We start from the raw sequence: 12,928 nt of genomic DNA, 5'->3' as shown, positions 1-12,928 counted from the left end.
AGTGGGGAGTCTGCTTGGGGGATTCTGTCCCTCACCTTCTGCCTCTCCCTCTGCCCCTCCTCGCTCTCTTGTTCAAATAAATAAATACATCTAAAAAACAGAGAGTCTTCTCCACTGTGACCCAACCACCAAGCTGACCCTCTCTGCGGCTGCCAGCCATCTCTCTAGAATGCGTGATTCCTGGCTCTTCCTGGCTGAAAGCCCGTTAGTGTGTGCTGTCACTTTAAGGTTCAAATCCATACCCCTTAGCATGGTAAAAGGTTTTTCGTAATTACATCTCTGGCTTTGCCTTCTTCTTCCACCCCTGGTTGCCATCTTACACTACTCACAATACCCGGCTCTTATCTTGACCTTTCTTCCTTATGTGTCTCTATGTCCCTTGGTTTGCAGCATCCCTTCCTTCTCTCCCTTCCCCCGGCTCCCTTCCCACAGAAATATGCTCCAAATCTCACTTGCCTCTCACCCTTCCTTGTTTGAAAATCACTTCCCAGAAAGCTTTCCCTGAGTCTTTGGTCTTGGTTAGCTGCCTTTCACTGTATTCCAGGGGCACCCTCGGTGCTGACAAGTAGGTAAGGGTCGAGATCTTGAAGGATCTTGGAAGCCAAGCTGAGTGGTTGGAAGATGGCAGGAACCTACTCTGTTGGAGTTAGGTTTACTTATCTGTGCTCCTCATTGAACTGTAAGCTCCGTGAGTACAAGGACTGGGCCTTCCATCTCTCTGTCCCCGAGCTGCCACGTTGCTTGGCATAAAATAAGGCACTCTGCGTTTTCTAGTGAATGAATGAAAGTCCGGTGTTGGAGTCAAATGAAGAGTGTAAGTTTTAAACTACAGCGATAGGCATCCTTCAGCACTTTCATCACGTTGCTGTGGCTCCTCTTCCCCATGGTCTTTGCCCATCACTTACGAGTAACACGCTCTGGGCTAGGATTGTGCTTGCCCTTTACAATACAGTCGTGAAGCAGACAGGAAGTGGGGGGACTCAGGGTCAAATGCTAATATATAAGTGGACAAAAGTGCTGTCGAGGTAAGAATAGCATGTTGTGGTGGAAAAGTCAAAGTGGAAAACTTCTTAGATGAGGTTATCAGGGGAAGTTAGCAAACTGTTTTTCAAATACTTGGGCGCTGAGCTTGAAGAGAAGCTTGCAAACTTGCTAACACTAAGTGAACTGCAAAGAATAACGCAGCTGATTTGTGTAGGCTGCCTTTCAGTTTTGAATTCGTTTATGTACCTTCAGGAGTCGTGAAATATGCTTGCTTTATATTGGCAGTCTAAATATCCATGGATTTTGGTCTGCCCTTAAAGTGCTGATCAGTAATTTTTAGGCTTTTTTTAAATACCAGTTTTGGGGGCACCTGAGTGGCTCAGTCGGTTAAGCACCTGCCTTGGGCTCAGGTCATGATCCCAGCATCCTGGGATTGAGTCCCGCATCTGGCTTCATGCTCAGCGGGGAGTCTGCTTCTCCCTCCCCTGTTTCTAATGTCTGTAAGCTGTGAATGTCACTTTGTATGGCAAAAGGGACCTTGTAGTTTTGATTGTGTTAAGGATCTTGGGATGAGATTATCTGGGGTTATCGAGTGGACCCAGGATAATCACAGGAGCCTTTATTAGATGGAGGCAGGAGGAATCAGGGAAGATTTGACCATGGAAGCAGGAAGTTGGCTTGATGCAAGGAAGGGACCATGAGCCCTCAGGAATGCAGGCAGTGTCTAGAAGGGGAAAAAAACCAAGCAAATAGATTCTCTTCTATAGCCTCCAAAAGCAATGCAGCCTTTTGGACACATTGATCCTAAACTTCTGACTGCCACAACTGTAAGAGAATAATTTGTTACAGCAGCAATAGGAAACTAATACGATAGGGATTGACCAAACATTAATAATTACAGTTTGAATTCTAAGAAACTTTTAATACTGACTTGAATCCAAAGCTAATTAGTCTTCAAAAAAACAGTGGTTTATTATTATACATGTAATTTATCTATACAAATGATAGACTAGGATATCGCAGTAAGCATCACGGAAAGCCTTTCTAGGTAGACTCCCTGAGGCCTTTGCCAGATCCTTTTTCCGGGGAGAACAGGATTGGGGAGCACAGCCTGCAGAGGGATGGTCTTTACTTTCTATGGTTTCACTATATCCTTCTACCTTTGGTTTTCCAGTGAACCAGAGACTCTGAGAAGTCACAATTAGGCCCATTACTCTGAAACAAAGTCTTAAAGACAAGATAGTCCCAGAAGATATTAAATAGATAGCTTTCTTTACCACTTTTTATGTAGATTCTAAGACCATATAAATTATACAATGTTGAATTCAGTTGCTTATTTGAAAACTGGATTCTGCCAGCTTATGTGCCTCTCTTTTATTGTGTTAATATTTTATTAAATGCTTTTTGGTAAAATTTTGATTTTAGAGTATTTTGGATTTTTACATTGAAATAAAGGAAAAAATTACGTTTTAGAATGTGAGCTCCTATAGAAATACTGTGTATGTAGTGAGAACATTGGTACTTGACTGCATTGAAATCTGTGGTTCCTTTTTTCATGAAAACCAATCGGAATTTATGTTTTATTTATATTTAATACTCGAAGGCAATAAAAAAAACATTAGGTTATAGAGGGAAATCAAATTAACATGGAAAATGACTTTGTTATGAAGCCAATATTCTTTCGTCAAGAAGTAGGTTTCGTGGCCTGCCAACCTAATCTTAAGCAGTGTCATCAAAGCTCAAGAATTATGGAAGTAAGATTTGCATAGCTCTCTTCTGCTCAGACCATCCCATCCCATCTCACCCAGTGATCAGAAGACTTACTTCATTAGCTTCTGTGGACATCGTAGGTCATTTGAGCAAGGGGACCACATTACTCATCTAATGTGAATTTGATACGGGAGAGGGCAGTTAAAGGTCAGACACTTGGGTCCTGGTAAGTGTGGTCTGTGAGCTGAGTTCCAGCTAAGGGTTAAATGGAGTCTAAATACATAAGGGAAGACTAAGACACCCAGGTCCCTCACCTCCGTCCTTAGTTCCTTGAAGGGTTTTCTTGTTCCTGATGCTTGGGTACAGTTTTTTTTTTTTTTTTTAATTGTGAAAAATTTTAAATATACACAAACTCAAGGTAACTGTGAAGCCCCGCATCCCCATTGCCCAGCTGCTACTACTATCTTGATGTAGCCAACACTTGCTTCATCTAGTCTCTCTCTTCCCTATTTTATCTGGAGTATTTTAAAGCAAATCTTTCCCATCGTTCTACTTGACCCCTCATTCTTCACTCTACTTCTTTCCCATTATCCTTCTCAAACAAAGCCTGTGAAAGAGAAAGATTTATTGAATTGCCTATAGTTACTCAAGTCAGTATTTTACAGTGAAAAAAATCTTTTTATTTTATTTTATTTGCTGTAACAGTACTGTTACTGTCTTATTAACTCCTGTATAAGAAGTATATTAACTTATTGTAGACAACTCATCTGGCTTTTACATTTGTTTTTTTTCCCTTCAGTATGTTGTAACAAAATTAATTCCATGCTTAACTCACAAAAATGATTGGAGAATCAATGAGATATTGCCTTTTTGCCATGTTTGTAGTCAAGTATTCCTGTAGATAAGAAGACAGACATATTCTTGGCAAAGATGTTCTGCTCTTGTCTAGAGGTCTTTTTCCTTTCTATAATTAGTACATTTCTCAGAATAGTAGTTTTACATATTTACAAAAAAACTTCCATCAGAATCTATGTTGTCAATACTTACACTTTTTTGTGGAACCTTGTCACAAGTGAGTAATGTTTCATTTTATGCTACAGAATTCTGCATCGATTATTTATACCAAAGTTTAGGCAATTACTTGATTTATAGTTTGATTTTTGAAATTAGTATTACATATACAGATGATAAATAACTTCTCCTCAGGAGAGGAAGCAGCATTGGGGTAGACTTCCCCGTGTCATGACTAATGCCTCTCTCTTTATTCTGAGAGCATGTTTGATACTTCCTCGTCTACATTACAGGAATGCCCACAAAAATCAGTAAGCTGTTATTCAGCCAGCATGACTCATCCATTGGAAAGATGGTCAGCCAAAGCCAGAAAGGTGGAATGACTTTCAAAGATCCTCTTTAACTCTCAGTGAAGGGTGTGGATGTGTGTTTGTGTATAAATCTAAACGTGGCTCTAAACAGACATCTGAGAAGATTTGTAGATCTTTCTGAAAGGGAATAGGAAGACCTCAGTTCAACTTCCAGGCAATATGATTTAGGATCCTGTTGACAGGGCACACTGCCTGCGTAGCAGAATTTCTTTGTAAATTCCAGCAGTAGATTAATCATGAGGCTCTTGAGTGTATATGAATTACCTGTCACCCTCAGTCTTATTGTTAGTCCATTACATCTTTAGATGTTATTTTACATCATTTGAGATATGGTTTATGCTCCAAGATTGTATGGAACGACTCTCTTCATGAGCACTTAATGCAGATTCCACAGTGTTTGTAGCTATATAATGAATGTTTATGGTATTACATCAGTACGATACAGTCTCTTCTTAAACTAAAATGCTGTTATTCGGTTGATTTAAATTATACTATCTGGCTCCTTCTTTGGTTTTGGTGCCAAAAATGCATTTGTTGTGACATGGTACTTTTCTTAGTCTTCCATTAAAATTCAAGCACCAGTGGGAGAAAATATGCACTGAACCTTTATCATCTATAACACTTCAAAAAAATTTACTTTTAGGTCAGCAGTTGTCATCTTAGAAAATAGATGGGACTTGAGGCGACTGGGTGATAAAAATAGGGAAATATTGACCCCAGAAGGAAAAGGAGTCAGTCTGTGCAGGACTTGTAAACTCAAATGCCTCCAGGGTCCACTTGGGAGTACAAGTGTATGAAGTGGCAAGTTGAAGAAAATAGGTTTAAGCTACTTGTGCTGTGAAGAGCAAAGTACATGTCTAAAGTGATGGATTTTAACTTCTTGTCATTGTTGTGGTTTTACAACACAGCACTGCAGGGTTCAAACAGAATGGCCGAACAAAAACATCAGAGGTCATCATTTTGGGACCTCTGTTATATCACACGGGGTGCTGTAGGTGGTAAGCTCTTTCTGATGGATCCCATACGAAGGAATACTGTTAGGGACAGATGGGAACACTGGAAATTTGGGAGCAGAAGGGTGCTGAAAAGGAAGATAAGGAGCCATAAAAATTAAGAGCGCTTTCTTTTCTTTCTTTTTTTTATTTTTATTTTTATTTTTTTTATTAATAATGATTTTTTATTATATTATGTTAGTCACCATACAGTACATCCCTGGTTTTCGATGTAAGAGCGCTTTCTTTTCTTTCTTTCTTTTTTTTTGAGAGCGCTTTCTTTACATTCCTTAGACCAGATCCTAACTTGACTAATGGCAAAGTTGGATGCTTCCACAACCTTCATGACTGATAAACAGAGTTGCACATCAGAATCACCGGTCTAGCTTTGCCAAACCACAGATTACATCGAAAATAATCCATGCCTCCCTCCAAAATAAGATTTTGGTGCCCCAAGTCTGCTTTGGAGCATGATTGTATATTTTGGAAATACCCTTGGCCTGATTCAGGTGCATAGACGTAGTTGAGGACCTGTGCTCTTGGAAGTAGAGGTTCCCAGGGTACTATTTGAAATATGGGAGTAAGTATCTCTACTCTCATAAGAGTCACTTAAGATGAAGGACTACATTACGGTTTGGCACATTTAAGTCTCCAGAGTGAATTATTTCATTTCAAAAAAGAAGAATGAAAAAAATGCAACATACATAATTTAAGAGTTGTTACAGATATTTGAGGGAGGATGAAGAGCTGAGTATTTTAAGACTGAGCAGTTGGCAACTTCAGGTGTGACAAACCTAGTGGTAAAGAGACATAATTACACCTGAATTGGCTTTAACAAAAGTCAAATTATATCCCATAAGTTATAATAAACACAGGCAATAAAAAATTATTATAAGTACAACTAAACTTTCTGTTTGTTCTGCTGTCCAAGAAAGGCTTCTTACTGCATATGGATTTTCATTTCAATCAGATAGTTCAGGATTAATCACTGATGATAAAAAAATAAATACTGCATTTCATAAAAACGGAATCACACAATATGTGGTCTTTTGTAACTGGCTGCTTTCATTTAGCATGTTTTCGAAGTTCATCCATGTTGCAATGCTGTCAATCTCTTTTTTTACTCCATGTATTTATTTAAATTTTTCCTTTTTTCCTTTTGCAGCTCTCTCTCTAGAAAGTGATCTTGGTTTTGAATTTCAAGTTGGGATATCAAGTTAACTTTGTAAATGAATTTGGGTTAAGAAACTGATTTGATTTAAATAGGTGAACTAGGTAGTTGTTAATAAGCATGGCATTAATTTTTTTATGTCAGACCTCGTTTTATTTTTTTAGTTAAAAAGTTGTTTCAATTAATTTCTTTTATCTGAGTGAGTATAGTTGACACACAGTGTTACATTAGTTTCAGGTGTACTGCATAGTGATTGGACAAGTTTATACGTTACGCTGTGCTTGCCAGCAGGGTAGCTCCCATCTTCACCATCCAGCACTATTACAATGTCATCGACTGTATTCCTTATGCTGTGCCTGTTATTCCCATGACTTATTCCGGAAGTAGAGACAAAGTAGGTTCGTTGTTGCCTACGGCTGGGGGTGGGGCCAGCTTTGGAGGAAAATGGGGAGTTACTGTGAAGGGGCTTCCTTTTTGGGGTTGTGAAAACGTTCTAAAACAGATGATGGTGACGGTTGTATAATGTCGTACGGACGGACGGACGCTAAGAACCATCGAATTGTACCATTTAAGCAGATGGATTGAGGTATTGTGAATTGTATCTCAACAAAGCTGGTCCGAAAAAATAAAAAAGTAGAGTAAAATATATACAGTTTAAAAAAAAAAAAAAAGGATTGCTTGAGGCAAATATGATCACTTTGTTGTAAAGAACCTTGGATTAGAAATAAGAATTTCCTAACGGAAAAAGTTGTGAGACACTTAAAATTACTACAAGTTTTCAGAGTTTCCTTCATTGCAGAATCAAAAATCTAAGTTAAAAGAAGAAACTCTGTCGGGCTCGTTTCAGCGTGGTCCCTAGTAGAGAGGGCGTGCCGAGCTCTTTCAGTGTCGTACCGGGGTCTGATGCGCTTCTCCTCGGTCAGCCTTCTGCCGCCTTCGATTCCTGCCGGGGGTGAGGGGAGAGGTAGTGCGGTGAAACGGGCACAGTTTCTTTTCCTCGTCTGTTTGTTGATATTTTCCCAATATCTTCTAAGGAACGGCTCATTATCATTATTCCCATTTTGGTGGTTTCTAGTCAGTGACGATTTTGTTGGCAAAATGCTTCCAGATCACGTTATTTTTGACTGTGGACACACGTATAAAAGAAATGCATATATTATAGACGAAATCTGTACATGTGCCCACAATTTCTGTCAGGGCCGAGACCTGGGATGCCGATACTTCCTGAGCTTGGGTTTCCTCGCAGACACGGTGCTGAACGCTCTCCTGGGTCGTCTCACTCACCCCCACCACACTCCGTAGAGCCCGGAGTTCGTGCTTTCTCCTCCCTCAGCGGGTACCGCGCCGAGGCTCACAGAGTGGAGGGAACATGGTTCACAGCCACACCAGTAGGAAAGGATGCTGTTGGTCTTCATTCAAAAGTGGGTCTGACTCCAGAGTGCAGGCATTGAATCACTTTGCTGTTACATTAATGGCTTCTAATTGGGAATTTGCAGATTAGCGATTCCCTGGAAGTCACTTGTCTACAGAAACTTCCATCATTTTTTAGCATCATAACAATGTTGTGGGGAACAGCAAAATATCTTTAGGGCACTGGTTCTCAAACATACCTGAACTTTGCAATTAGCTGGAAGTTAAAAAAAATGAAATAAAACTGGTGGCTGGGTCCCTCCTATGTTCTGAGATAATTAGTATAGAGTGTGGCCTGGACATTGGGATTTTAAAAATTCTCCCAGGTGATTTGAATGGGTAGCCAACTTTAAGAACTCCTGCTTTAAAACAATGCAGAGTTTTAAGTTCTGAATTCCCATCCTTCTGTTAGTAAAAATAAATAATGTTTTTATTACAAAAGTACAACATATTTGCTTTAGAAACCATAGACAAACTGAAAAAATTACAATTATAATTATCTGTAATCCCTTCAGTGAAAGATGACCCATACAGTGTTTGTGGGGGGTTTTCTGTGCATGTTTATGTATTTAAAGTCTTAACTATAATATTACTTTTCTATAGAATTTTACATATTTAATGCCAGACCTATATACTTTACTAGACTGAAAAATTCTCAGTTCTTATACACGCATAATAGTGTTGTTGGATTAATACTTCCAGGCCAGTAATTCTCCATATGGAGCAATATGTCTGTTAATGGAGAGTTTGTGTTTTATTTGAGGCAGCATTTAGGAAAGTGATTTAGATGCCTCTCCTTTGTGCTCATCTTCTACAGCTCTTTTTCAGACAAGCAAACCTTGGTTTACTTTCTTGTCTCTTTTCTAGATTATGAAGGCAAAACCCATGTAGTTTGTACCCCTGGGCTCTGGCATGCAGTGCACGCTCAGTAAACGCTGGGGGCGGGGGGCGGGGGGAGAACAGGCAGAGTGTTCCAGGGTCTGAGGTCGAAGTGGTAGTTAGAAAACTGATTACTGAAATAAGTTCAGATGTGTCTGAAAAGAATTATTTGGGGATGTTGGGGTGGTGGGAAGAGAGGGTAAGAGTAAGGTTAAGGTAAGGACAGGGGTTAGAGGACACTTTAAGATAGGTAAGCTGCAGATCCTTCAAGAAAGGTAAAAAGTCCTCTAGACTTCCTGGCCTTGGTTCTGCTGCCCCTGTCCATCCCCCACACCCCTGCCAGTCTCAGACAGCTCTCCCTGGGAATAGCCCCCTCCCCACACCTCTATCTTTCCATCTCCCCACCCTACTCACCTGTCATAATAAAAAGGCTGAGTATATTGATACTTTCAGAGTGAGAACCAAATAATTTTCAGAGTTTGCCACTTCCCAAATATTTTCCTAATGAAGATTTGATTGAGAAGTCATTGTAGTGTAATGGGGCTCAGTTAGGGTACAACCAAAGCCTGTCAGCTAACAACTGTGACTGTCCCATTTTTTCCTGCAAAGGTGGAGGATGAGGAAGAATTTAAATAAAAGGGCGGGGGGGAGGGGAGGACTCAGAGCTTTGGTGGGCTGGTGAGAGATTACCCCAGAGGAGAAAGGGCCAATCTGGGAGACCTTACAGGTTTGGTTGGTAAGCCAGCCTTGTCATCATCTGGGCCCAGACAACTCCAGGCTGCCTGAGGAGGTATTTTTGATACTGAAAGCACAAAGCCAGACTTCTCTGTGTCACATGATTTACGAAGGATTTTCTTTTTCATCCAGACTTCTTATAATGTAACTATAATCAGTAGATTTCTTAATCATCCTTGATTACAAGGCCTGTAAATCAAAATTACTTATAAGTTCTTTTTGGCTTGTAAAAACAACTTTTCTATTATGATCTTTATTTGCTTATTATTGACCATTTTTAAACTTGTTTTTGTTAAAAAAGAGAAATTGCAAAAGTACACATTTTACTTCATTAGCATATAAGGTACATGCATGATTTATGTTGCTGAAATTTTTTAGGATTTGAGGCATTTATGTAGTTCCGAAAGCCATAAGAAAAGTTTGAAGCTATTTCTCTATTCTTTTTTTCTCCCCTTTTTATTGAATTCACAGCGACTTTCAAAGAACACAAAGGCATTAAAGATAGTTAAAACCATCAGACATTCTGCTTTACTTCAAATTCTACAAAAAACAAAATCAAAGAATAAAATAACAAGCCTGATTTATTTATCTGAATAAGACTTGTCTCACTCTAAGATCATAATGAAAGCGAGGGAATCCTTAGAGTTACATCATATAGTATAGCAAATAACTAAGTAACTAACTAAATAAATAAAAGAAATGCTAGCAGTGATATTTATTCAGATAAATATCAGATTTATTCAGTCAGTCCAGTGAAACTGGGAGATTTCTGGAGTGCCGGGCCGGTCGTCAGAGCCAGAAGAGTATTATGATTTAATGGTATCTTTTCTGCTGCATTTGATGAGCTGGCCTAGAAAAACATTTTGAAGCAATAAAGCATCCATTTGGCTCCTAAGTAATGAGGGAGGCAGTGCTCTTTCATTAACTATTTATTCAGGAAGAGAAGTGACCAACTGCTAATAAGCTTTATCCAAAGAGAGTGGTGGAAAACAGAAGAAGATGCAGAAGTGAGGTTCTGTTCAATTTCATATGCAATTAACAAATCCCCAAAGCTGAGCGGTTGGCACTCCTCCTCCATGTGACTTCTGGCCGGCTGTATTTAAGTGCGAGTGCCTGTCAGATGCGTGAAAGGCCCCTTGGTTTAAGGAAGGACTGTGCAGTCTAAACCAAAGACAGAAGAAAGGAGGCAATGAGCGGTGAGTAGCTAAGACTGGGCTGATCTCTATGGTTTTGAATAATGGACTCATTTCCTAAGATGAGCAGTAGTGATTGAGGCTTGCTGGTTTACTCCTTTGGGGAAGGGTTTCTTTTGTTTTTAGATGATTATTGCTTTTTCATGACTTCAGAAATCTGCTCCATAATGTAATATGTAGATTGTCACTTGATCAAATGACTTCTAACCTGAGAAATATTCTTATTGGGTAAGTAAGTAAGTGTATGACTTATTATTTAGAGGTAGTTTCGAGGTATGCGTGTAAAATTTGCTCTCCTTCCACGAGTAAATAAACGGTCCCTTCTTTCCGGTGAATGCTTAGGACTTCGCAACTTCCAGATGACAACCAGAATGCTGTATTCACACATAAATAGGGGCTTCTTTCAAGTCATTTCAGAACCTCACTTTGAAGCACAGTCTTCATTTCACTTGCCTTAAGCCTCTTAATACAATTAATTTGCATTCTTTGGTGACATGAAAAAGAGATAAAAGTCACAATTGTTTTCTTCCCTTAAAGCCAACTGAAGGACTTTTATGTTAATTCTTCTGCTCTGCTCTCATAAAAAGTAGTAGTAGTTCTTTACAATGGGGAAAATATCCTTCATATGTAAATCATATTAAAATAGATAATGGAAATGATCTGTAAATCCAGCGTTATTTAATAACAGAATATTCCTGATATTATCATGAACCGATTATGAATCACTCAATATTGCATTCCTTTGGTTTTCAGTTTTTAAATTTTAAACTGTGTATGAATTCTAAGCTTACTATGAATTATTGTAAAGTATATTTAAAATCAATTTTCAAGATACATTCCATGAAATAAGAATACATTGTTTATTTGGGTCCATAGCCTTTGGTACTGAGCTAAAAAAGCCTAAGTGAGGAGCATGAGATTAAAGACAAGAAACGCCCCCTTAGAATTTTTCTTTCCTAGACCCCATTGTATCATACTCAGAGAACTAAACTCATTTATGTTACAGAGACACTTACTGTCTTCATCAAGGAAATAAGGACTCCGAGATTAGAAATGGAATTTCCTTGAATGATTGATTGCTAGGTTTTGCAATAATCTGTCTTGTTGGTTATTAACAATCATTAGATTGAATTACCCCTTTCAGATAATCACTCCATTCAGAAGACTAATGCTGTGTGCTGAGAACAGGAAGGAGATGGAGGATTGGATGAGCTCACTGAAGTCTGTACAGACCAGAGAACCTTACGAGGTAAAGTAGCATCTTCTTCTGGCGCCTCCTGGTCTTAGAGAATCAATGTCATCCGAAGAGCTAAAGCTATATTCTGCAAAGAAAAGTATGTGTAGACTCATTAAGCAACTTGCTTACATCTGACATGGACTTTCTTTTTTTCTTTTCTTTTTTTTTATTTAATGTGTTTTCTTTTTAGAAACCACGGGTTGGAATTTTAATCCTAACTGAATGCATTCCAGAGGTTCACTATCTATCGTCTTGTTCTGTTGTTTGGCAAATCTGTGTTAATGTCTTGTTTCTAGGTGGCCCAGTTTAACGTGGAACATTTCTCAGGGATGCATAACTGGTACGCCTGCTCCCATGCCCGACCCACTTTCTGTAACGTGTGCAGAGAGAGTCTTTCTGGAGTCACCTCCCATGGCCTGTCCTGTGAAGGTACCGTAGCACTCAGCCAGCACTGACCACGCTGGGAACACACTGCCATCCGTACTGCTGTGCAGGGAACAGAAACATCAGCTCAGGAAGACATTTCCCTTGGGTGGAAGCAGGAGCTGGGAGCACCTCAGCGGGAACAGAGCGTTACCGTAGCTTCCAGTGGAGCTCTGTACACATGGGACTAGCTTGGGAGATATTTTTGCTGAGGGAAAGATGATACAAATCATTGGAAAGGAAGTAGAAATCAAAATGTTGCATTTCACTCTTGAGGAGATAGCCCCTACTGTTTAAAAACATCCCTAGGCTTTGTCTGTCTTTCTGGTTTTCTAGTCTTCCTTTTCTGTTCTGACTAATTACAGAGAACAAAACTTTCCGTGAGGATGGTAGCTCTTTGACAGAATTTCCGATTGCTATTTCTATTTCACTGTTTTAAATGTTTTCTTTTACTTCACTTTCTGTTTAATTTAAATGGATGCCATCCTTTTAAATTTCTTTCATGTTTTCTAAAAATAAGGCCAATGCTCTTGTTTTCATTATAGGATTTTTGGATTGGTTTTTGTTTTTTTTTAAACAAAAAAGGCAGTGACCAGTAGAAGCAAATATACTAATAATTACCAAGAGAAAACTCATAACTTCTTCAGATTTATTTAATTCCATACCTCAGTGATCACACTATTGGGTTCTACTTTCTGAACTAGATCTAATACTAATACTAGCTTTTTTCTCTAATACAAAAAAATCTTAATTTTGACTATAACTTTATTATACTTTAATAATATAATAGTAATAGAATCCCAGTTTTCATG

At 38.9% G+C, this 12,928-nt stretch overlaps 1 protein-coding gene across 2 annotated transcripts in view; it reads left to right on the top strand.

Annotated features, from left to right (window-relative positions):
- DGKH (diacylglycerol kinase eta) overlaps positions 1-12,928 on the top strand; it is a 148,768-nt gene that overhangs the window by 76,807 nt on the left and 59,033 nt on the right. For both annotated transcript variants that reach the window (XM_040623164.1, XM_040623167.1), the window contains exons 4-5: positions 11,601-11,705; positions 11,990-12,122. In XM_040623164.1, the coding sequence (XP_040479098.1) occupies positions 11,601-11,705; positions 11,990-12,122 (238 nt within the window). The remainder of the gene's footprint in view (positions 1-11,600; positions 11,706-11,989; positions 12,123-12,928) is intronic.

Source organism: Ursus maritimus, unplaced genomic scaffold (assembly GCF_017311325.1).
Source record: "Ursus maritimus isolate PB19 unplaced genomic scaffold, ASM1731132v1 scaffold_10, whole genome shotgun sequence".
Classification (NCBI taxonomy): domain Eukaryota; kingdom Metazoa; phylum Chordata; class Mammalia; order Carnivora; family Ursidae; genus Ursus; species Ursus maritimus.
The sequence above is the reverse complement of the archived record's forward strand: the minus strand, read 5'-3'. Positions and strand labels throughout refer to the sequence as shown.